Below are 24,001 nucleotides of genomic sequence, written 5' to 3'. Positions count from 1 at the left end.
CATCATTGTGTAACTACCACTCGTGGACTCTTGGCCCATAGGCCATTGCGTCCATACATGAGAATGGTGTGAATTGGTGGCATTCAGACGTGGTCATGACCCGAAGTACTATTAGCTGCCACACTTGAGAGGGAACTTGTTTGGCTCTATAGCTAGGAGATGAGTTTGATGTCCGGTCACTTTATATTCATGGATATAGCTTGTTTCATATCTCATGTGCAGGTTGGATCCTAGGTGGGTGTTTCAATCACTTCCTACTCAGAAATCTCTAAGTTGTGCATTGGCTAGGTGAAGCACCTCATTGGAACTTTATTTGGTTAGGAGGAGATGGGAGCATGGCCAAGGCAAATGTAGCTTGGAATGTCATTATGCATCTTAGATCTAGAAGAGGCATAAGGATCATAGATCCAAATATTCATAGAATCTTTTGCTATGGGAGGATTCGATCTATTACACCTACATATGTAACACTATGGTAGCCTATCTTTTAATCTATCTTTAGGACATTAGGACCAAATAATTAGAGAGGAGTTTTGAGGTTGCATTCACAGTTCTTATTTATCAGAGCCTATTGATTTGTTTCATCTAGCCTCCACCAACCACCATCGACCACAACTGAAGAGGAGGCAGTGTCTTCTCTTCAATCATCATTTGCAATCAGAGTTGATCACTTCTTGGACACATGACTTATCTATCATGGGGCAGGTTCTCTATGTGGGTTGATTTCTCAGTGGGAGATTGGTTTGCATTTCAAGAGCTACCATAGGAGATCCAGAGGTAAAGTATGGTGCCTCAAGGATACTAGAGCTACGGTAGAGGCCATGACCAAGGGAGTCCTTCCTAAGTGGAGGATAGCAGACCTAGATTTGGTCTCTTCTCTAGAAAAGACATCCTCCTTGGGGTCCTTGCAACACGAGGGTCGCCTTTAGAGAGAGGACTTGGAGTATACAGAGTTCACAGGGTGCTTTAAATAAAGGATTAAGAGTAGCAGCACATTACAAAAGGAGATGGCACATTGATCCAAACCCAACCACATGCTTGATAGATGGATGGAGACACTAGGCTTATCAAAGGATGTCCCTTCCAAGATTACAAATGAGACTTAGGAGTCTGGATTTGAAGGGATCCATTCCTTGATAGGCTATGTGATGTGGCCTTCTTTGGCAGCACTACCCGGCTCAATAGGAGGATTCAGGTGACTAGGATCAAAGCACAACCAGCAGCCACTCCTCATTGGCAAAGATGGGGCATCTCAAATCATTTTCTATCAAACATTTGGAAGAAATTGGATGGCACTTCCACGCCTAGGAAGATATCTGTCCTCCTATGGCTAGTAGCTCAGAGGAGCTTAGCTATATTGGTACATTTCTCAAGTATGGCAGGGTCCTAGTGGCATGTGTGAGAGTGCTGATATGGCACAGGTGCAACCGAAACAATTGTTAACACCTTGCATCCATACAGTGAGCTGATTGTAAATGTTTTAAAAGAATGTTTTGACCCACTTATTTTGAATTGAAGTAGCAAATTAACAAGTCACTCAAGCATAAAAAAGATTTTCAAAAATCTACATATAGTCCATAGAAGCAATATATGCTACAAGAAGAAAATACCTGGGATCATATTGGTCAGTAAACCAGCTGTCATGATTACCAAGTATGACAGCCTTTGGAAAATCTAGATTGCTGACATGTGCCACCAGGGTCACATCTTCATCTCCAAAATCACCTGATGTTGCCAAAATTATTATGTTTTTTGAAGAATAAAGTCAATGAAAATGTTTACTCTCACTTCTTGCAAACAATGCACAAAAAGTGAATGATCTACCTGTAAAAAGCACCAGATTTGGCTGCAGAGAAATGAGGAATAAATAATTAGCATATACTCCACTTCTTTGAGATAAGTCCATCAAATAATCTAGTTTCCTACCAAATTCTTCAGCTGCCAGCATGGTCTACATGAATATGCTTTAAAACAATATCAAGCTGGATGTCTCAACCAGGATAACTTCTAATAAGAACAATCCACATTTCATAAGATTTGGGACTGTCCAAAGCTAATACTCCTTATAAACTTTCCCTAAAGCTGTTGTAGCATCTTTGTCTTCTCAAGGTTTATTTGTTGATTTAGCTGCTTTTCCTCAGTTTAGAAACAATTCAGGATGTCCTCAACCTTCTATGTTTCTGCTCCATTCAGAACAATGGAGATTTTTTTAACCTTCTCAAAGCACACCTCAAGCTCAACCCCTATGGTGGTAATGATGAAATTAAGTTACACAAATTTGTATTGACAATTTTCTTGAGGAAATCTCAAATTTAAGGAATTCATTAAGGTATATCTTTCTGACTCTAAGGACTTCTTCAATACCTCTCCTAGGATCTAGATACAATGGAGACGAAAAGACACTACCTATGGGAAAATCTCAAAGGCCCAAGAGGTATAGAGGAGAGCCTTCACTATGGTCTTTCATGGCACAAGAGAGACCATGGTTGCAACCTAGGGAGCTGTAGCTTGGGTCACAAATAGAGGCCCAACATGTGGATCTAAGGATTTTCATGGAAGCCACTCCTATGATACCCATGTGACCAAGATCCATGCTCTAGATTACTCGCAATCACAATGGACCTAGGGACACTGCCAGAAATGGGGAATTAATTGCTACTATTATTGCTCGGCACATTTGGACCACAAGCTGCAACCATGCTATAGACCTCCAAGACGCCTCCATAGCAAAGACTATCAAGGATTTGGACACACAGATTATCCACTCTCCACAAGAGCTAGGAGAGGCTGCAAGATAGATCTAAGAGGATGAGGAGGATGAGAGATGGCTTCTTGCAGACTTGGGACTCCGATACATTTTTCCACATAGCCCCTCGGATGATTCGGCATTATAGCCCATCAAATTGGTTATTTGCACAATCATTGTATTTATAATTTATGATGTACTTAGCTACTCTCGTCAAGGTACCTTGTACTTTGTATTTTACCTCAGGAGATTTTCTCCAAGGTGTTTCTCTTTGAGAAACAAAAAAAAAAGAAGGGAGGTGTTGAACTAAGAAGTGAAAGAAAAGGCTGATTTGATGATAATAATGGCTGCTTGTTGCAGCACGCACTCATTCACTATTATGTGATTGCGTACACACGTGTGTGCATGTGCATTGTGTGTGTACACACACGTGCTTGCATATGTGTGAGTCAAATATGGGAATGATTTGTGGTGCTTAAACAAATCATTGGGATGGTGGGGAACATCTAACAAACCTCAACATGTTGGGAATAAAGGCCCTCGTGCCTTTAAATGTGCTCAAGTGTGAACACACCCTTAGCACTTGTACTTACACATACATATCTATCTAAAAGCTTAAAGGTACACCCTCGTCATTGTACCTAAAAACGTGCACACACTCTGCTCTTCTCTCTCTCACACTCTTTGCCTCTCCACAACTAAGGAACACCTACTGTCTTGATCTTCGTGCCTGACCCGTCACTACAAACTGGTATCAAAGCGGGAAAGAGACAGCTCAAGTGTTACAGGAATCCTAGGTGGACTCAATGAGCGTCAGTAGGCAGCCAAGTACGAGGCGGCAGTCGAGCTCAGGTGTTACAGGAGTCCCAAGTGGACTCCACGAGCGTCAGTAGGCAGTCAGGTATGAGTGGCAGACGCTGGCAATGAGAACAGTTGACAGTTGCAGGCATCGTGGGTAGTCGTAGGTAGTAAAGACAGTCGACAACTGTAGGCATCGTGAGTAGGCACAGGCAGTGAGGACAGTCGACAAACGCCACGTGAGACTCCATCGAGGAGACAGGATAAGCGAGGCATAGGTCGCATAACATGACGGGAGACTAGCAAGCGGCCGTTTGGCTGGTGTGATAGGTCACGAACCTCAATAGCCGTTGACCTGTAATTCTTCTTTTTTCTTTTTCAAAAATTTTGAGTTTGCTTTTGCCTCCTCTCCTCCAGGTGTTCGCGCGTGCAAGCACAGTGTGCAAATCTGTACAGATTTAGGCCGAGAAATTTGGGGCTTTTCTCGAATTTGGGGCTCTTAATATAAAACTAGACAATCTGACTCAGAAATTTGCAAGGTCGGAGCACATTTGTCTGGGAATTTTGGGGTTTTTCACATTTTAGTGAAATTCTTTCAATTTCACTGAAATTAGTACACGCAGGACTTGGAAAATTTGGGGATTTGTCCAAATTTGGTACGAGCAAGATGCAACAGTGATATCTGTCTCAGAAATTGCAGGAACTTGTGACATTTTGTCCCTGACATTTGGGGCTTTTCATGTACATGCACAATTTGGGCTGAAATTTATCCAATTTCTCGACATTGATGCACATTGGACCCCATGCAATTTGGGGCTTTTGCAGTTTGGGCAAAATCTGTGCAGCATTTGGTCATTTTATGTACATGCAGGTTGAATTCCATGCAATTTGGACATCAACACAGGGTAAAATTTGGCGATTTTGCAGAAATTGCTCTATTTTGGCAAAATTGGCTTGTGCTATGTATGATAGAGAAAATGCAGATATGTGGTTGATACTTTGAGCACAAAAATTTTGGGGCTTTTAACCGTTTGTGTCAAATTTTATGCCCATGGGTACATGTACAACAAATATTGCAGCTAAAATTTGGGATTTCTCATGTAATGTGATGCATATGCCTTTGGAACAGCTGTAATCGGTTGTTGAATGCTGTAGCACATTGTTTGGTGCTTCTCAAAATTTAATTAGAGATCTGAAATCTGTGCTTCTACATGGTCATTTATTGCTGGTTGGTATTTGTTTGTACCTTGGTCACTTAGGTGACAGTTTTGGGCCCATATTTGCTGTTTTTTCGTCACATTTGGACTAAGAATCATCGCTGGAAGCAATGACAACAGTAATCTAATACACATCAAGAAGCTTGAAGGAGCACATTGTAAGGATGGTGATAGGATCGAGATGCAGCTGAGAGTGCAGTAGACAGTGTGAGAGTGAGAGAGACAGAGTGAAGCACGACACCCAATCCAATAGACTGAAAGAGTGTAACAAGAAAGTACAAAGTACAACCCTTAAACCTTAGGGTTGTAGGGGGTGTTCACACCCGACACACACTAAGTGCCCATAAGTGTGTAACATAAGCACATAAGCACATACGACAATAAGACTATAAGTCTGGGGGAAAAAACCTCTCCTACCGAGAGTAAAAAGTGCCTCATTGTCCTACTGATCACCGACACTCCCATATGAGCGTAGGCGTAAGTGAGGCGTGAGTCAAATACCCAACAAACCCCCCTAGAGTGAAGAGTGATCAAGAGTACAAGGATCATCCGCCACCAAAGGATATCAAATTTAAAGCATCGCGAAATGCTTCAAATTTGTCACGAGGAAGAGCTTTGGTGAAGATGTCTGCCACATTACTGGTGGTAGGACAATAGACAAGGCTGATATCACCTGCATGTAGCCTCTCTCTGACAAAGTGATAATGGATCTCAATGTGTTTCGTGCGGGCATGAAACACTGGGTTCCGTACCACTGCAATGGCACTCTGACTGTCAGTGAACAAAGGAGTAGGCTCCGTAACAGATATATCCAGATCAGCTAGCAAGCGTCTAAGCCATACGCATTCAACTGTGGTAGTGAAAGCTGCCTTGTATTCAGCTTCACATGACGATGTGGCAACAGTGGATTGTTTCTTGCTAAGCCAAGAAATGCAAGAAGAGCCAAGAAAGAAACAATTGCCACTAGTGGAGTGACGTGTATCATAATCACCAGCCCAATCAAAATCACTGTAAGCATGTAACTGCAGTGGTCCCCCCCCTTGGCATAAAGCAACCCAAGAGATCGAGTACCTGCAAGTAATGAAAAACACGCTTGACAACTTGCCAATGTGACATACGTGGCTGATGCATATACCTGCTCAAAGCTGAAACTGCAAACTGTATGTCCGGCCTAGTGTTGCATAGGTAGATAAGACATCCAACTGCAGGAGCATATGTATGTATATCAAACAAATCATTGTCATCATGTAATGACAGTTTCAGTCCAGGTTCCATGGGGGTACAAACTGGCCTGCAATCCTGTAAGCCAAACTTCTCAAGAAGTTGCCCAATATACCTTGACTGTGATAGCCCAATACCTCGAGCATCATGTATGAACTGGATGCCCAAGTAGTAATGCAAAACTCCCAAGTCAGACATGTCAAAAGTTTGCTGCAAATTTTGTTTGAATGCTGAAATCTGATCAGCATGTGTTCCAATGAGCAAAAGGTCATCAACATAAAGACATATAATCAGCATAGATCCCTCTTCTTTACATACGTAAAGGGTAGACTCAGATGAGCTGTTTAGAAACCCCTCACCAAGCAAGAAAGCATCTATTTTTGCATACCAAGCTCTAGGAGCTTGTTTCAAACCATATAGTGCCTTTTTGAGCTTGCATACCAAATGTTTTGAGCCTTCAACTGCAAAACCAATGGGCTGCTATACATAAACTTCCTCCTGAAGTTCCCCATGTAAAAATGCAGTCTTGATATCCAACTGATGCACTGTCCAACCATAATGTGCAGCCAAAGCAATCATAGACCTGATGGTTGTCATACGGGAAGTAGGAGCAAATGTCTCCTCATAGTCAATGCCCTTTTTCTATGCATAGCCTTTAGCTACAAGCCGTGCCTTGTATTTATCAATGGATCCATCTGCTTTCCTTTTCAATTTCTAGACCCATTTCGTTCCAATGGCTTTCTTCCCAAATGGCAAGGACACCAAATCCCAAGTTTGATTCTTAGTAATAGAATCTAATTCAGCTTGCATTGCTGCCATCCAATGCACACTGTGTTGTGCATCCTCAAAACATTCAGGCTCTTCATTATCAAAAGTACTTGCTGCCATAACAAACTCCATGGTATGTGCTGAATCATGCAAACGAGTTTGCCTTCTAGTACGAGCAGCCATGGGTGCATCCAAAGGACTATCTTGCATAGTCTGCAAATACCATCTAGGTAACTGTCTAGCTTCCTGACTGTGTGCAAGCTCTTGCTGAATTTCAGTTTCAGCATTATGCTGAATATTCCGATCAGCCAATGGCTGAATTTCTGCACTTTCCATAGGAGCAGCTGGCTGAACATTAGGTTCATTTTCTGAAGCTCCAGCTGAATCACCAAAAGTAATGGGCAGCAGCCCTTCAAAAACATCACGGGCAACCTGATATGTGTCCAAACCAGCCAAGGATAATTCTGATTTTTCATCAAAAACAACATCCCTGCTAACAAAAACCTTCTTTGTAACGGGATCATAGAGTCTGTAGCCTTTGCTTTCATTGCTATATCCCATAAAAATGCACTTAACAGCCTTGTTGTCCAACTTTTTTCTAAGTACGTGTGGAATATGGGCATAGGCAAGACACCCAAAGGTACGGAAGTGGCCAACAGAAGGTTTTCGACTGTTCCAAGCCTCAAAAGGTGTGATGGTCTTCAAGGCTTTGGTAGGGCATCTGTTCAAAATATTGCAAGCACACATGACTACTTCCATCCAAAAACTATGAGGCAAGCTCTTTGCCTTCAGCATACATCTGGCCATCTCCATGAGTGACCGATTCTTCCTCTCTGCTACCCCATTCTGCTGTGGAGTATAGGCAGTAGTGTACTAATGGACTATGCCTTTCTGCTTCAAAAAAGAATTCAGCATAGAGGACATGTATTCCCCCCCTCGGTCCGAACGAAGAGTCTTAATTTTGCATCCAGATTGATTTTCAACAAGTGCACTGAAAGCCAAAAATGCATCATACACTTCTGACTTCTTTTTCAAACAGTAGACCCAGCAAAAACGTGTAAAGTCATCAATGAATATCACAAAATAATAACAACCGCCCAATGACATTGTTTGCATAGAGCCACAAATATCAGAATGCACCAACTGCAATCTGGTTGTTGCTCTAAAAGCAACATCATGGGGAAATGAGAAACGATGCATTTTTCCCAAAATGCATCCCTCGCATAAGTGCTCAGGAGGTCTCTCCGAGAGAGGTAAGCCATCCAGCATCTGAGTACACTGCAAAAGCATCAAGCTGCCAAAGTTTACATGCCCCAAACGAGCATGCCATAACTCCGCCTATATCATAGCAGGAGTAAGAGTGGATGTCAAGTATGCCGTCTGATCTACTGAAAGAGCATCCAACTCATATAAACCATGACACAAAGATCCTGTCAAGACCAAAGTCATGCGTTCTTTATCTCTAACCATGCAACGGTCATCATCAAATGTGACCTGCAAACCACAACGTGCCAAAGAAGAAATAAAAAGCAAATTCTTCTTGATTCCAGGCACAAACAAAACATCCTGCAGGCGGAGAATAGAGCCATCAATGGCTGTGAGCTGAATCTCCCCAATACTACGAACAGGGTATGATGCATTATTGGCACACTGTACAGATTTCCCAACGGGAGGTGCACTAACTGAAGCAAACAGATCTCTGCGAGATGTAATATGTCTAGAAGCACCACTGTCAAAGAACCAAGTGTCAGCATCCTCTGTAGAGCTAAGTGCTCTATCGGCCCAAGAGATGTCATAACTGCAAGTGTAAAAACAATAGTCCCTGTCCACAACAAAGGACGCGGACTCACTAGCAATGGAAGGAGTACTAGAAACAGACATTCCTGACTCCTTCTCTTTGGCAATGCGCTTTCTGCACTCAGTGATATAGTGGTCTGGCTTCTTACAATAATGACATTTCCCTTTTTTAGCTTGCGTCCCCCCTTGTGTCTGATTCTGCGATGTGCCCGAAGTGCCAGAACTCTGTGGAGCATTTTTCACCTTGCTGTTTTTGCCTTTCTGTCTTGCCACAAAAGCCTGCTCAGAGACTATAGCATCCACACCACTATTTTTCCCTGTTTGCTCCTCCTCTAGAAGCAAACTAACCAGCTGAATAAAAGTGAGTGGGTGCTCGGCAATCCTCATGGTGAGGTTCAATGCAGTATGAAAAGACAAGTATGAAGGAGGTAAGGAATTCAAGGTGGTGGATATCAACTGTGCATCCGAAAAGTACTCATCTACATTCATGAGCTGCTCCCTTAAGTCCTGAATCTTATTCAAGTGATCCTGCATAGAATCACCCTCATTCATCTTCAAAGTCTCTAACTCTTTCTTCAAGAAAGAGATCCGAGTCTCATTCTTTCCTGCAAACATATGCTCCAAAGTCAACCATGCATCTCGTGAAGAAGATGCTGAACGAATGTGAGGGATGATGGACCGCTGAACTGCCAGAGCAATCAGCGACAAGGCCTGTGCATCACGTGTATCCCAAGCTTTTTGAGCTGCAGTTCTTGGAGGAAGTGGCTGAGGTGGAGCGGGCTGAGGTCCCCATTGTCCACGTGCTCCTTGAGGAGGAGGAGTAATGGAAGCTACAACTCCCGGTCGAGTTTCCTCTCCACTGACATAATCCCATAAATTCTTGGCCACTAATACATTCTTCATCATGAATGACCATAGCGAATAATTGTTTCCGTCCAATCTGTCTTCCTTGGATACATACGTAAATACATCACCTCCCTGATTTGCCATGATGACAAATTGACAAATTTCCAAAGACAAATGAGCAATGTCAAAGCAGTAAGGACTCGAAATCTGCAAATTTTCAGAAATTGCAGCAAGCACACTTCTGCAATTAATGTGCAAGGGCGTACTCTGTCAAAAACTGTCTTTAATGCACGCTTCCCAAGAAGCAAACAGTGCTCAGCAACACTGTAATATCAAAATCCCCAAAATCTTTGCCAAAAATTTATTCAAAACAGTCTTTCTGTGATTGTAACTACAGTTCATATGCAACTATCCTCATAATACATAAAAGCCCCAAAATTTCTGATGAATGTGCCCAGAAATTTGCAACGAATTTGTCCCACACTTGTATCCTGTTTGCTGTGCCTGCTGCGTATGAACCTCCTCTGCCAGAAATTTATTTTGGAATAAAGGGATATTTTTTTTTGTTAAAAAAAATACCTGACGTGGTCAGGGCGGACGATAGTCTAGTCAGTGGCAGATGGAGCAGTCGGGCGGGTAGCGTAGCTGACGTGGACTGGGCAGACGGTCAAATGTCAAGTCGCAGTCTGACGGGGCAATCGGGCAGGCGTTTTACATGGACAAGGCGGACAGTCAACTCGCACGCAGATGACGTGGCGCTGCAACGTCGACGATGCACCCAGGCGTGAGGGACCAGACCACCAGGGACTTGTCGCGGAAGGCAGACACGATTATGTCAGAGTCGATGATGGGGCAAGAGATGGAGGTGACCCAGTCGCTGTGGCGAGCTGACGAATAGGCCGGTGGAGCTGACGAGCAGGACGGGTGGACGTGACGAACAGGAGCTATCGAGCAGGACGAGTGGACCTGACGAAAAGAAGTAGGCAGACGAGCTGCGCGCTGCGCTGAACTGTCGGCTGGGGCAGAACTGGCGTGGGCTGTAGACTGCAGGCAGGTGGTGAGCTCAGAGCTGAGCTCTGATACCAAATGTAAGGATGGTGATAGGATCGAGATGCAGCTGAGAGTGTAGTAGACAGTGTGAGAGTGAGAGAGACAGAGTGAAGCACGACACCCAATCCAATAGACTGAAAGAGTGTAACAAGAAAGTACAAAGTACAACCCTTAAACCTTAGGGTTGTAGGGGGTGTTCACACCCGACACACACTAAGTGCCCATAAGTGTGTAACATAAGCACATAAGCACATACGACAATAAGACTATAAGTCTGGGGGAAAAAACCTCTCCTACCGAGAGTAAAAAGTGCCCCAGTGTCCTACTGATCACCGACACTCCCATATGAGTGTAGGCGTAAGTGAGGCGTGAGTCACATACCCAACACACATAACTTTCCAGTTCGGCAAAAGCAGTGCTACAATATCATGTTGCAAAAGAAGCAAGCAAAGACAATCAAAACACAAGCAGCAAAGCCCATGGACATGGAACGGGAAGATTGAGATGAGTTAAATGAGCTTGCACGCTCAACCATCGAGCTATCGATTTCTAATAACTTGTTGTTTAGCATTGAAGGTTTGGATTCTGCACATGCTATATGGACTCAACTAGAAGAACTGTATGCACAAAAGAGTGCTGCAAGCAAAGTCTATTGGCTGAAAAAGCTTGTGGATTTGCATATGAAAGAGGGTACAACAATGTCTACTCACTTGAGTGAGTTTAACTCCATTTACTGCCACTTGGTTGCCTTGAAGTTCATGATTGATGAGGAATTTAAGACTACTTTCTTGCTTTGCACTCTACCTAAGAGTTGGGATACCTTCAGGACTGCTATGAGCAATTCAAATGTGATCCTTTTGTATACTAATGTAGAGAGTGCTCTACTCGTGGAAGAAATGAATCGGCAAAACAATGCATGCAGTAAGTCTTCTAGTGCTTTGTATACTAGGGGCAGATCACAGCAGAAAGGCAAATATGATAGCAAGGGACACAGTAAATCATGTGGCAAAGAAGTCGAATGCTATCATTGTGGCAAGAAGGGTCACTTTAAACGTGACTGCCACAAATGGAAGAAAGAGAAAGGAAAGGGTAAGAAGACAGATGATAGCAAGGAAGAGAATAAAGATAATCAGCCTAAGAAAAGCAGTGTCAAAATTGAAGAGGTGAATGTAGTCACTCATGACAGTGATAGTGGAAGTGACGTACTCTTTGTCTCTTCACACTTTGCTACACATGCTTTACTTGCAGATACAGATGATGACATGCATACCTGGATTCTCGATTCAGGTGCTTTCTTTCATGTCACCCCTCATCGTGAGTGGTTCTCTGACTATACAAGGGGTCGACATGGTGTTGTCCATCTTGGGGATAACTATGCATGTGACATTGCAGGTATAGGCAGTGTACAGTTGCAGTTTCAGCATGGCTTTGTCTTCACACTTCAGCATGTACGGCATGTACCTCAACTCAAGAAGAGCTTGATTAGCATAGGGCAGCTAGATGATGATGGTTTTCATACCACCTTTGGTGATGGAAAATGGAAGATCTATAAGGGATCTAGGGTCATTGCCCGAGGTTGCAAGAGTGATACTTTGTATCCACTTCATGTATCTAGTGTGCGTGACCATCTTGTTGCCGTGACCCAAAAAAGCCAAGTGTTTCTTTGTGGCATGGCCGATTGGGACACATGAATCAAACAGGAATGAAAGTGCTTTCTCGTTTGGGTTACTTGCCTTGTGTTCGTTATGCTGATTTTGAGCATTGTGATCATTGTATTTATGGAAAACATACACAGACGTCTCATAAAAGGTCTCTTTCTTTGAAATCTTCTCCTCTAGAGTTAGTACATTCGAATGTATGTCAGATGCCATGGTTATCTTTAGGGGAAAAGAAATATTTTGTCACCTTTGTTGATGATGCTTCACGGAAGGTATGGGTTTACCCTATTCGTAGCAAGGATGAAGTGCTTGATAAGTTTTAAAAATTCTTGGCATTGGATAAAAATCAGACAGATAAGACACTTAAGTGTCTTCGCTCTGACAATGGTGGGGAATATGTGTCCAAGGCCTTTCAAGCATTTTGTGACAGCAAAGGGATAAAGAGGGAGCTCATTGCCCCTCATAATCCGCCCCAAAATGGGGTGTATGAATCAGACCATACAGGATAAGGTCCATACGATGCTGTCTCATGCTGCATTACCCCATGGTTTTTGGGCACAGGCTGTTATGACAATCGTTCACTTAATTAATCAATCACCAAACAGATCTTTGGGGGGGAGGGGGGGAAGTTCCCCAAGAAGCGTGGTCGGGCAAGCCACCTTTATATGCTCACCTAAAAGTGTTTGGCTGCGAGGCTTTTGTGCACATTCGTAAAGAAAAACACAGCAAACTTCAACCAAAGTCCTGTAAATGCATTTTCCTAGGATATGGTGACGAGGGTGAAATGGGGTATAGATTGTGGGATCTCGAGAAAAGGAAAGCAATACACAACAATGATGTTATCTTCCAAGAAGATCGCATGCATAAAAAGCCTGAAAAGACTAAGGAGGTCCGTAGGGTTGTATTCCGAGAAGAAATATCTTTTGGACAGCAAAATGTGCCCGTTGTACAGCAGCAAATACCTGCTGTAAATGAACTTGTAAATGCAAAAAATGATGCTGGAAATGATCAGCCAGCTATTGCCCGTGATAATGAACCACTGCATGTGCAGGAACAGCCAAGACAGCAAGCTGTTAATGCTGATTTGCAGGCTGAAATGCCAGGACAGCATGCTGAAAATGGAAATTTACAGAAACAACCAGCAAACAATGATCATTGGGTTAGGAGATCGCCTAGGGCTACTAGACAACCTGATAGATTTGTTCTTGGTGCAAACAATGTGGCTGATTATGTCATGTTGACAAACTGTGGTAAACCGTCTTGCTTCAAAGAAGCAATGGATAGACAGGACAGCAAGAAATGGTATAAAGCCATGTTGTCAGAGATGGAATCTCTTGAGAAAAATGGCACTTGGGACTTGGTGCAATTGCCTAAAGGGCAGAAAACACTTCCATGCAAATGGGTTTACAAGATGAAGGTCACTTCTGGTTCCTCACCAAAGTACAAAGCAAGATTGGTTGCAAAGGGGTACAAGCAGGAGCAACGAATTGACTTTGATGAGATTTTCTCTCATGTACTCAAGATGACTACATTGAGAACCATTTTGGGCTTGGTTGCAATTGAAAATATGAAACTCATACAGATGGATGTAAAGATTGCATTTTTACATGGTGATCTGCATAAAGATATATATATGTAGCAACTTGAAGGGTTTGTGGAAAAAAGGAAAGAAAAGATGGTATGTAAACTCAAAAGGAGTTTGTATGGGCTGAAACAAGCACCCAGAGAATGGTATCATAAGTTTGATACATTTACGCAGTCTCAAGGTTTCCATAGAAGTCAAGTGGATCACTGCTTATACACCAAGAAGGCCGCAGATGGCAGCTTGATTATCTTGCTGGCAAGGATACTTAAGCCTTGGACTCACTAAAGCAAAGTCTTCATGGCAGCTTTCACATGAAGGATCTTGGTGATGCAAATCACATTCTTGGTATGCGAATACTCAGAGATAGGTCAAAAGGATTACTCTATCTATCTCAGCAGGAGTATATCTCCAAGGTTTTGCAGCGTTTCAATATGGAGGGGGGGAAAACAATTGGGGTTCCATTGCTTCCATATGTGAAACTCAGTGCAGAGAACAGCCCCACATCTGATGATGAGAAAGCTGAAATGGCCAAGATACCACATGCTTTGACTATTGGTAGTTTGATGTATGCTATGGTTGCTACATGTCCTGACATTGCCTTTACAGTGGGAGTGGTTAGTAGATACATAGCAACCCCTAGCAAAAAGCACTGGGATGCAGTGAAAGATATTATGAGATACCTCAAAGGCACAAAGGAGTTGTGCATCTGCTTTGGAAAGCAGAAGGCATCTGTTGTTGGCTTTACAGATGCAGACTATGCTGGTCATGCGGACTGCAGAAAGTCCGCTTTTGGACAGACGTTTACTTTCACAGGAGGAGCAGTCTCTTGAATCTCCAGGCTACAAAAGTGTGTTGCATTGTCTACTACAGAGGCAGAGTATGTGGCTGCCACTAAGGCATGCAAGGAGGCTTTATGGCTTTCATGTCTGGTGGGAGAGCTTGGCATCACAGAGTTACCTGTTCTCCATTGTGATAGTCAGAGTGCTATCATGCTAGCACGGAATCCTACCTTTCATGCAAAGACAAAGCACATATAGGTAAAGTACCACTTCATTAGAGATGTACTTGGCAGCAAGAGCATTGGGCTTGTCAAAGTGCATACAGATGATAATCCTGCAGACCTTCTCACGAAGGGTCTTCCAATAGAGCGGTTTGCTCATTGGCGACAGATGATGGGAGTTGGATAGGTATATGTATTTCAGCTTTGTACATACCTAGACTTAGCTGATTCTTTTCTTCTCTTAACGCACATTGCCTTTAGGTGGGAGGTTGTTGGGAATAAAGGCCCTTGTGCCTTTAAATGTGCTCGGGTGTGAACACACTCTTAGCACTTGTACTTACATATATATCTATCTAAAAACCTAAAGGTACACACTCATCATTGTACCTAAAAACATGCACTCTCTCTGCTCTTCTCTCTCTCTCACTCTCTGTCTCTCCGCAACTAAGGAACACCTACTGTCTCAATCTTCGTGCTTGACCCGTCACTACACAGCAAGTTTCTTTTTCTTTTTCTTTTTTGAAAGAAAAGGCTGATTTAATGACAATAATGGCTGCTTGTTGCAGCACACACTCGTTCACTTCTATGTGTGTGCATGTGCATTGTGTGTGTCTTGGGCATGTGCATGCGTGTGTGGGTCTCAAACATTGGAATGATTTTGTGGTGCTTAAACAAATTACTAATGTAGTGGGGAACATTTAACAAACCTCAGCAAGATATGAAAGAACAAGTTGCCAGCGAAACACAAGCTCCTTTTTCAGAGATGTGAGTCATGAGGACACATATTTTTAATGCTTAACTTTGGCATTATTTAACATTAAGTTAAGCACATGTGGAGTGCAAGTAATGGTCACAAGTCCAAAACCCTACCCTATGTAGTGGGGGACAATGGCAAAAGTTGTGTTAAGTTATGCTAGACAAGAACTTGTGGATGCCTAGTTTCAATTTTAGCCCAAAGCGTCAAATGGGCCTTTGAAATGATTTCTCTTGTCATGTGGCCTAGGCAAGAATTACATGTTTAATGCTAGATAAAGGCGGAGTGAAAGTTTAAACGACTTTCAGTTCAAAGGACTTAGTATACTCAATGTGGATAGTTAATGAGCAGGGACAAGAGGATAATTAATTTTCAGACATTTATTAATTGCTGAAATTTATTTCTAGAGGCGGAGTTTCAATTTGAAAGATGTGCCACTTGGCACTTTGTGAAAGAACGTGAAACTAGTCCCCCTCAGATAGGGTGGTAATGACTTGACCATCCACTAATTACAACAAGCGCCCCTTGCGGTATTTCTTTAACTTGTATTGCAATTGGATGGAGTACACTGAGATTCCTTCAAACCCCTCTACTAATCCAAATGCCTCTTGCTGTCACAAATGACCAATAAGTCCTCAACCCAATTTTCCCCTTGCCACATTTCAAATCAATGTAGCTGAATATGGCTGCCCCCTACAATCTATCCATAATGTCATCGATTCATGAAGTCAGAAATCAATTCTTTAGAGTAAAAAGAAGATGAACTAGGCTAAATCAACCCTTTTTCTAACAACTCATTAACTTGGCTCACTATCTCCTACTGGCCTTCACTCACCCTATATGGTGGCTTATTTGGCGGCTCCTGCATAGGATCAAATCTACCGTATGATTCTCTGGCCTTTTTGGCGGTAACTATCCCGAAAGTGACTAAGAAAAGTGTTGAGCTAAAAATGCATTAGCTTTACTTAAACAGCCCCAAAACTTGCTTAATTAATTAAGAAACCTTGTTTATTTAAAAGAAACGTAATCCTAGAGAGTTTCTATATCCCATAAGCACAAACCCACTTGGGAGGGCCCAAACTTTCTATAAATACATATGCTGCCCTCCATTCAGCCCTCAATCTCGTTTTTGTTGATTTCAGATGTTTCAGCTTGCTACCCACACCCCATTTGCGGAGGACATCTCAACCGAAGTTGTCCATTGCTGTCTACATTAGTTGGCACATGATTTCCAGGCCTCTTCTCGCAGTTTGCAGCTGATCCCAGCCAAGCGACTACTGTTCCTGCACAGACCTGGTGCCGTACTGCCTGCCATGTCATCTGCAACCTGTGTTTGGCAGTTTTCTCTCTCCTCTAGCTGTCGCCCAACTTCTGCAGGCTGTTGCCAAGCTGTCCTTGGCAGCTTTCTCTCCTGCAGACTGTCTTGCTTGCGTTTTTAGTCTTTCTCTCTCTTGCAGGCTATCCTGCCTGCGTTTTTAGTTTTTCTCCTATAGCCTGCATTTTTAGTCTTTCTCTCTCCTTACTGCCGTCTGCATCAAATCCAGCTTCTCACTACTGCGTTTGCTGGTGTTCGATATCCGAAGGTTGCCTTGCTGCAATTCGGGATCCGTTCAGAGTACGACACACTCTCCAGCTCATTACCCCTATCTTGATCCTTGAGATACACGAGTTCGAGGTTCAATATTCATTCACTGCATAGTGTGTTTGCTGCATGAGCATGGTATATTCAGCAATTATATCACTTCCGTTATTTCCTGTGTTCATTGTCTCTGAGTTACCCTAACCCTAACTGAGTTCTTCTATTTGTCTATGCTTTGTCGTACGATTGTTGTGTGTTTCTGTGTCAGAGTATTTCTTTACAAAAAGCAATCAGCATACATGTTTAGAAATGACATGTGATCCTTCTCCAATTTTAGCACATTCTCAGCATTTACATTATCATCTGAATCGTTGGCAAACACCAAGTATGTTGAAAGATGATTTTTCATTGCTTTAGAAACAGCTGAAGCTAATAGAACAGGGACTTGTTCCCCTTTTACTTTTACATCAAAGGTATGGGACTTGCCCTTGTATTGAATAGTCATCGCTTTAGCATGACAGTCGATCACTGCATGCACACAATGGCACTAAGGCATACCAATCAATACATCACAACTCTCAAGTGATGCAATGAAAAACTCTTTGTTAACCACATAACTTTGTATATACAAGCAAAGCTTTCCGATCAAAGGTGTGACAGGCTCTGAATGGCCATTGCAAGCTACATCTACTTCTTCCATGTGTCCCATCTTATCCTCTCTAATGCCTAGACAAGTTTTCATATCTGTGGAGATAAAATTGGCTCAGGATCCATTACCAAAGAAAATCAATGCATACCGGTCCCTAATTTTTCCTCCATGCCATGCAAAGTTCAATAGCATCATCATTGGGCTAATCACAGACTACATCAGGCATCAACCAACAGATGTTTTGAACTTTTTCTCCTTGGGATCCCCCTTATTTTCAGCTTTTGTAGCTTGCTACCTATTGGGAGTTGTAGAGGCGAGCTCAAGCTAAACCGCCAAGACCCACAGACCGTTTATTGTTCAAACGTTTCAAGCGAGCACTAATCACTACCTCTCACATAGCCGACGCGCTATTCCTCTTTACGAGTGTAGTGAGCTTACCTTGATGCCCAATTGAGTTGCTTCCTCTCTCAAGCACTCCGATAGCTCCACGATTCGTGATGCAAGCTCAAGCATCCTCGAGCCTCTTCCTCCAAGCTCCATCCTCCATAGCCACGCACGTGACGAGAAAAGAGAAGAGAAGAGGAGAAGAGAAGAGAGGAGAAGGAAGAGGGCTTCTCCTCCAAGATCCTCACCCTCACTCACTCACACTCCCTCCCTCAAGCACTCACAAGCAAGCAAGAGAAGAGAAAAAGAGAATAAGAAGAGTCCACTTTGCCACACACCAAATAATGAGCTTTCATTCACTTTTTGAACTTTATATACAAAAACCCTAAATCCCTTTTGGGCCGTCATCCCCTCATCCCCTTTTTCTTACATGGCCTAGGCCCTTTTTCCCATTGTCCTCCTTTCTTTCTAGCTTAGTCCTACTGCCCGTTCATCATTACAAATTACATAGGAGGGAGCCTGGCACTCTTTTATAGAGGTCTTGGCTGCACCTTTATATTTAAAGGTGCGCCTTCTTGCTTTTGGCTTCTTACAGCTTTCATGGTTGCGTCTTGTACTCTTGGTGGGCCCACTCTCTTATAGGGCGCCTTTTTCTTTTTTCCGCCTTGCGCTTTTCCTCTTGATGCCTCGTTTTCCGCTTCCTTCGCTTACAATAAACATTACCCCCCTCCTAATTGAGTGCCAGTCCCATAGCACTGCTGTGGGTGGTGAGTCGGACGGTGTTGCGGGGGTAGGCAAGTGGCTTTTTGAGATTGTATACAAGCCGAGTTGGAAGGTGTATTGAAGGGATTTATAGAGCTGGAAGGCCCTTGAGTTAGATATAAGTCCTGGTGTTGGAGGGATTTATGGACCTGTTGGAGGGATTTATGGAACTGAAAGGCTCTTGCGTTAGATATGATCCCTGGTGTTGGAGGGATTTATGGAATTGGAAGGCCCTTGCATTAGATATGATCCATGGTGTTGGAGGGATTTATGGAACTAAAAGGCCCTTAAATTTGGAATGAGCCCTGGTGTTGGAGGGATTTATGGACGTAAAATTGAAGATAAAGTTGGATGAATCCCTGCGTGGAGAGAGGCTGATAGGCGGATCCATCTTTAAAATTGATATGGTGTTAGATGGATCCATCTCCTGGCCCTCCGCGCTGTTGCATTCTCTTGCACTGTTCCAAATGAGCTTCTTCATTCACTTTTTGATTGAGGCTGCCTCAGAGTGCCCCTGCTTTGTTTCATCTACATGGTGACAGTGTCGCATAAGATGGGGAGTGCATTGCATGGATGATGGGGTCTCCGAAGCTAGTGGTTGGGGCCTTTGTTTGTACCTGAAAAGAAAAGAAGGTGCACTACCTGGGGCTGTGCTCCGTTGTCGTGTGATGCATTGTGCTCATACTAGTGGGACTAGGAGCAAGCCTGGACGTTGTCCCTCACTTGAGGACTTAGTTTGTGCATAAGGGAGGTGCGGTGCGTGTAGTTTACGGTGATAGGTCTAACCATAGCCGAGTGTTACCTCCCTAGGTATGTCCTGCCCTTGATGTGCCCTAAGCATGAAGTGGGGAATCAAAATGAGGCTAGGGGGTTAGGGGCAGAGCCAGCTGAGCGACCAAGGCCACCGGACGCACCTAACTTGAGAACCCCTAGGTGTAGTGATTGTGATCTATGTGCGACTTGCAATTTTTGCATGGTGTTTCTTTCCATTTCTTTTTCTTCTTTCTCTTTTTCTTCTTATTCTTCTTCTTCTTTGGTTTTTTCTTCTTTCCTTCTTTTTTTTTTTTGAATAAACAATTTCTTGACTTTGGTGAGGTAGTACAAGATGGAGGATTCATTCTTTGGGTTCGTGGGTGTGGGATGGGGAGGTTGGGGGCTTTAATGATTTACTAAGGAAGTGCCCACTTAGCATATACCCTTTTTGGCTTATTCTAACATGGAGAGATGGTGGCAAGAATAGATGGCTACAATTGGTGAATTGGCTATTGTTCATGTCCGCAAGGAGGGCCATGCAAAAGGATGGGAGTAAAGCAGCATGTACCATTAGCCGAGTCATGGCACACCCATCTATTCCCGCATTAATGTCAAAAAAGAGAGGTGGAAGATGGTGCTCTGCTGGTACGGGTGGTTGCCTGAGGAGAGTCCTAAGTAATCTAATATAATTACATGTTGTTACAAAGGCGGGGTCTGGACAAGAGGAGAATTCCATTAGGAAATGGACCATGGAGTCCCATAGATCTTGTTCTAAGAAGATGAATGCTTCCTCTGGTTTTGTGGCGTTGATGTTATAGATCTTCAGGAAGTCGTATTGGCCATGGATGTCAGGGTCAAAATCTACTCCCACCCTCCGAGCATATGGTAGATAGGTCAGGTCATTCCGTTTGAAGGGTAGGGAGCCACAAAACAACATCCACGCATCCACATTGCCGTTCCAAACCCTTCTCCTCCACTTAGGTTGGGATTCATAGCCTTTCACCGTGCAGGGTACCTCCTCAACCTTGTTTTCCCAGTAATCTGGGGATTCTGTCCCCCAAGCCGTTGGATTTTTCGCTCTTTCAGCGAGCCATCAGTCACCGAACCTTCTTCCCATGGTGATTACTTCCGTTACCGCTTCAGTGGATAGTACTTTGCTCAAGGCCGCTGGGTATCGGAAGGTGAAATCGAAGGGTTGGTGGCGATTTTCCCATTGCTCCCACACTGATAGCTCTGTATTTCAGTTCATAGGTAAGTAGTCCCTTTTAAGTGGGATGGGCGGCTGTAGATCTACAAGCAATTGCGCTTGAGCTCTTTTGCGTGCTTGATCCAACATTCTGGCCCTCTTCTTTTTCGTGTCTGCCTTTCTTTCCACTGTGGCATCTTGTTCTTGAGGAGGCTCTGGTTGTGGTGAGGGGGGTGGTGGAATCCCATCCTCATCTCGTTGCGTTCCTTCATGGCTTGACCCTGCCCCTGCCTCCTAGGGTTGTTCTTCTTGAAGTTCCAATGTGTCAATCTCCTCTGGCGTCAAGCCTGCTCCCAACCAATTCTCTTGCTGATCTTAACCAATTGGATTGAGACTTGCGTCTTGGACCTGGGAGCACAGCCCTTGTTTGATCGCCTTGTGGGCTATTTCTAGATTCCTTTTAAGCATATCAACTGCCTCCTCCTCAAAGAGTGTGATGGCTAAGATCGTGCTGAGAAATGTATGTTATTGGACTTCGAGACTAGCTTGAGCAGCATCTGCCCTACTTTCTGCTAATATTCGGCTTCCCTCTGCAAGGGCCAAGCGGCTCGCTAGGTCCTTCACTTGCTTCTCACTCTTGGCTTCCCATTCCCTTGCCTTCTTTTTCATCTCTTCCAAGCCCTCGTTTTGCCTTTGTGATAGGGCTACTATCACCGACTCCTGCCTTTTCCATTTTTGTACAAGGTCCTCTTTTTCTTCTGTTAGGCGCCCGATCTCCTTTTCTAGTGTTGCTCGTTCTTTCCTTTGTCTTTGCATTCCACGTTCTACTTCTTCTCTCTCTTTTTTCCGTTCTTCTTGCTCTTGTGCTCTCTCTACTTCCAACACGGCGAGCTCTTCCATGCCCTCTTGGAGTTTTCTCACCTATGCTTCGAGCTCCACCTGCTGTAGAACCACGAGTTTGTATTCCCTTTGTATTGCGACCAGCTCCTGGTTCTCTTCCTCCAGTCTTTTTCGCCACTGTTCTTCGTCGTCTTCCTTGGCCCTTAGCTTCACTTTCAACGCATAGATTTCTTTTTGTTGCAAGGCCACTTGGCGGGTCTTTTCTAGCTTGAAGGCATTTGACATTTCCCTTTCCGTTTCCAGCTTCGCCACTACTGCTCTCTTCTCCTCCTTTGCCCTTTCCAATTGAGCGTAGAGCTCCCTAACATCATCATCCTGGTCAGCAAGCTGTGGCTCTGTGGTAGTAGTATCTATTCTTAGTCGCTTAGGCCCCTGTTGAGATTTGGCGTCTGCAGTTGCAGGTCTTTTCAGTCTTGTCGTTGGGGTTCCCGCACTGAAGGTGGGCATTGGGATATGTGCCTTATCAACCAAGAACTCCACCCATGCCATGAGGTTGCTGGCGTCCACTGTGGTTGGGGTGCCTAGCGTTGCCACAATGGTTGGGGTATTTGGCAAGAGGGTAGGTGGGGTCAGGTGGCCCTTTCCTTCTGGGACGGGTGGAGGCAAGTCTTTTGATATTTGGCCACTGGTTCCCGGCCTGTCCTGCCTTGGTGGACTCATTGCTGCTAGTTCCTCTTGCCTGATCTGCTTTCTACGGACATGTGCATAGCTTGCGCCAGGTCCTCCTCTTCTTTCCTTCTCAACTCCTCTTCCTATTCAGCGGCTTTTCTTCTACACTCTTCCTTGGCTCTTTTTGACGCAACCTTGGCTTTTAGTAGGTTAGCTTTCTCCTTTCTCTTCCTCTCTTCCTCCTGCTTCTTCTTTGTCGTCTTCGTTTTAGTCTTCTTCGCCTTCTTCTTACTAGATCGCGCTTCTTGCTCTCCCTCTTCCTCACTCACCATCATTTCACTTGATTGTTCTTTGTCGTGACAAGGAGGTAACCTCTCAAGCGTTTTGTCCAATCCCTCTTCTCCGTCTTGTGCCTCTTTTATCGCCTCTCGGATAAGGGCGGTCAAGACTTCCCCATACCCTATGAATGAGGCCTTGGTTGAGAGCTTCTTCCTGTCAGTTCCCTTTGATGCTGGGGATTCTCCACCCGCCGGTCTACTTCCAAGGTCTAGTGTCCTGACTAATTGATCTATGGTTTTCCTAACATAGCCGTTCCAATCCACTTCATGCAGGGACTGAGCCGCTACGCTCTCCAGCACAAGCATGCCGATCCTATGCATGAGCGAATTGTATCTTAGGCTAGAGAAAAGGACGTGGACCACCTTGGCTTGTAGCCTAACCTCTGCATTGGGGATGTCCTGGATACTTATGTCATCATTCGTTAAGACACTTTCCTTCCTCATCCCCAGCATGGCATAGACATCTCTTTTATGCCTCTTCTCCACCTTTGGTTCCAACCCCAGCACCTTTTCCACTAAGGCCTTGTTGAGCGGGACTTGCACCTGCTTGATTTCTTCTCTGCTTGCCAATGACACTATCTTACTCTCCTTATCAGGATCATACGTCCTCAGGAATTCCACACACTTAGTGTGGTCAGGCTCTTGTCCGAACTTTTCGATATACATGGCGAGGTTGCACTGGTCCACGATCCTCCTGACGGCTTCCTTGTTGGTCACTACCCCTTCGATGTTGTGGATGCTCCTAAACCAAAGCTGGTTGTACGCCCGGTTCTCGAGGGAGAGGCCGTACTTCGCTCTTTCCCCTTCCGTGAAGGGTAGGCGATGGGCTTGGTCTTGCTGCGACATCTTCAGCTCCTATCATAAGCCATGGTTTGACATTAGTGCTTTTCCAAATAGTCACTTGCTGAAAGAAAAGACTTCATGCTTGGCAGATTAAATAGTTTTTAGTACAAAATTAGACTTTTTCCTCCAAGCAGTCTAAGTCCATCGCTTTCAAATTTATTTTCAATTTCTCAATCACAAGTTGCTTCATCTATCATTGAGGTCCCCCATGTGTGCTTTATCTTTACTATTCTCCTTATGTGTTTGGTTTGATTCACCATACCCACCCCCTTTTTTTGAATTGAGAAGAATCCTTCCTAGGATTAAATGTTTAGCGGATGAAGGGTCTACATTACATAACCTTAGTGTTTTACTGTCGCATGAGCCAAGCATAGAAATTAGGGTTGTATTCTAAAGTAATATTTCTATCCATGTCTAAAGGACAAATGCCTACATGTGTAATGTAAGTGAGAACATCAAGCAAGAAGTCACCGGAGTCCACTCAGCTAGCAACATGCAACTCCTCAGTGAGGATGCGATCTAAATAATGATGTCCCTTGATGTGTTCTTCCAGGGGTC

General features: G+C 43.9%; 1 protein-coding gene across 1 annotated transcript in view; it reads right to left on the bottom strand.

Annotated features, from left to right (window-relative positions):
• Positions 1–24,001, bottom strand: part of LOC148029128 (uncharacterized) — a 241,234-nt gene that overhangs the window by 137,018 nt on the left and 80,215 nt on the right. Inside the window, exons 3-4 of the mRNA XM_087687881.1 lie at positions 1,825–1,846; positions 1,611–1,725 (exon numbers count right to left, since the gene is read on the bottom strand). Of these exons, the coding sequence (XP_087544007.1) occupies positions 1,611–1,725; positions 1,825–1,846 (137 nt within the window). The remainder of the gene's footprint in view (positions 1–1,610; positions 1,726–1,824; positions 1,847–24,001) is intronic.

The sequence above is a fragment of the Lygodium microphyllum genome, chromosome 11, assembly GCF_053477565.2.
Source record: "Lygodium microphyllum isolate KBCC chromosome 11, Lygodium_microphyllum_v1.1.10, whole genome shotgun sequence".
NCBI lineage: Eukaryota > Viridiplantae > Streptophyta > Polypodiopsida > Schizaeales > Lygodiaceae > Lygodium > Lygodium microphyllum.
This window is presented reverse-complemented; position numbering and strand designations above follow the sequence as displayed.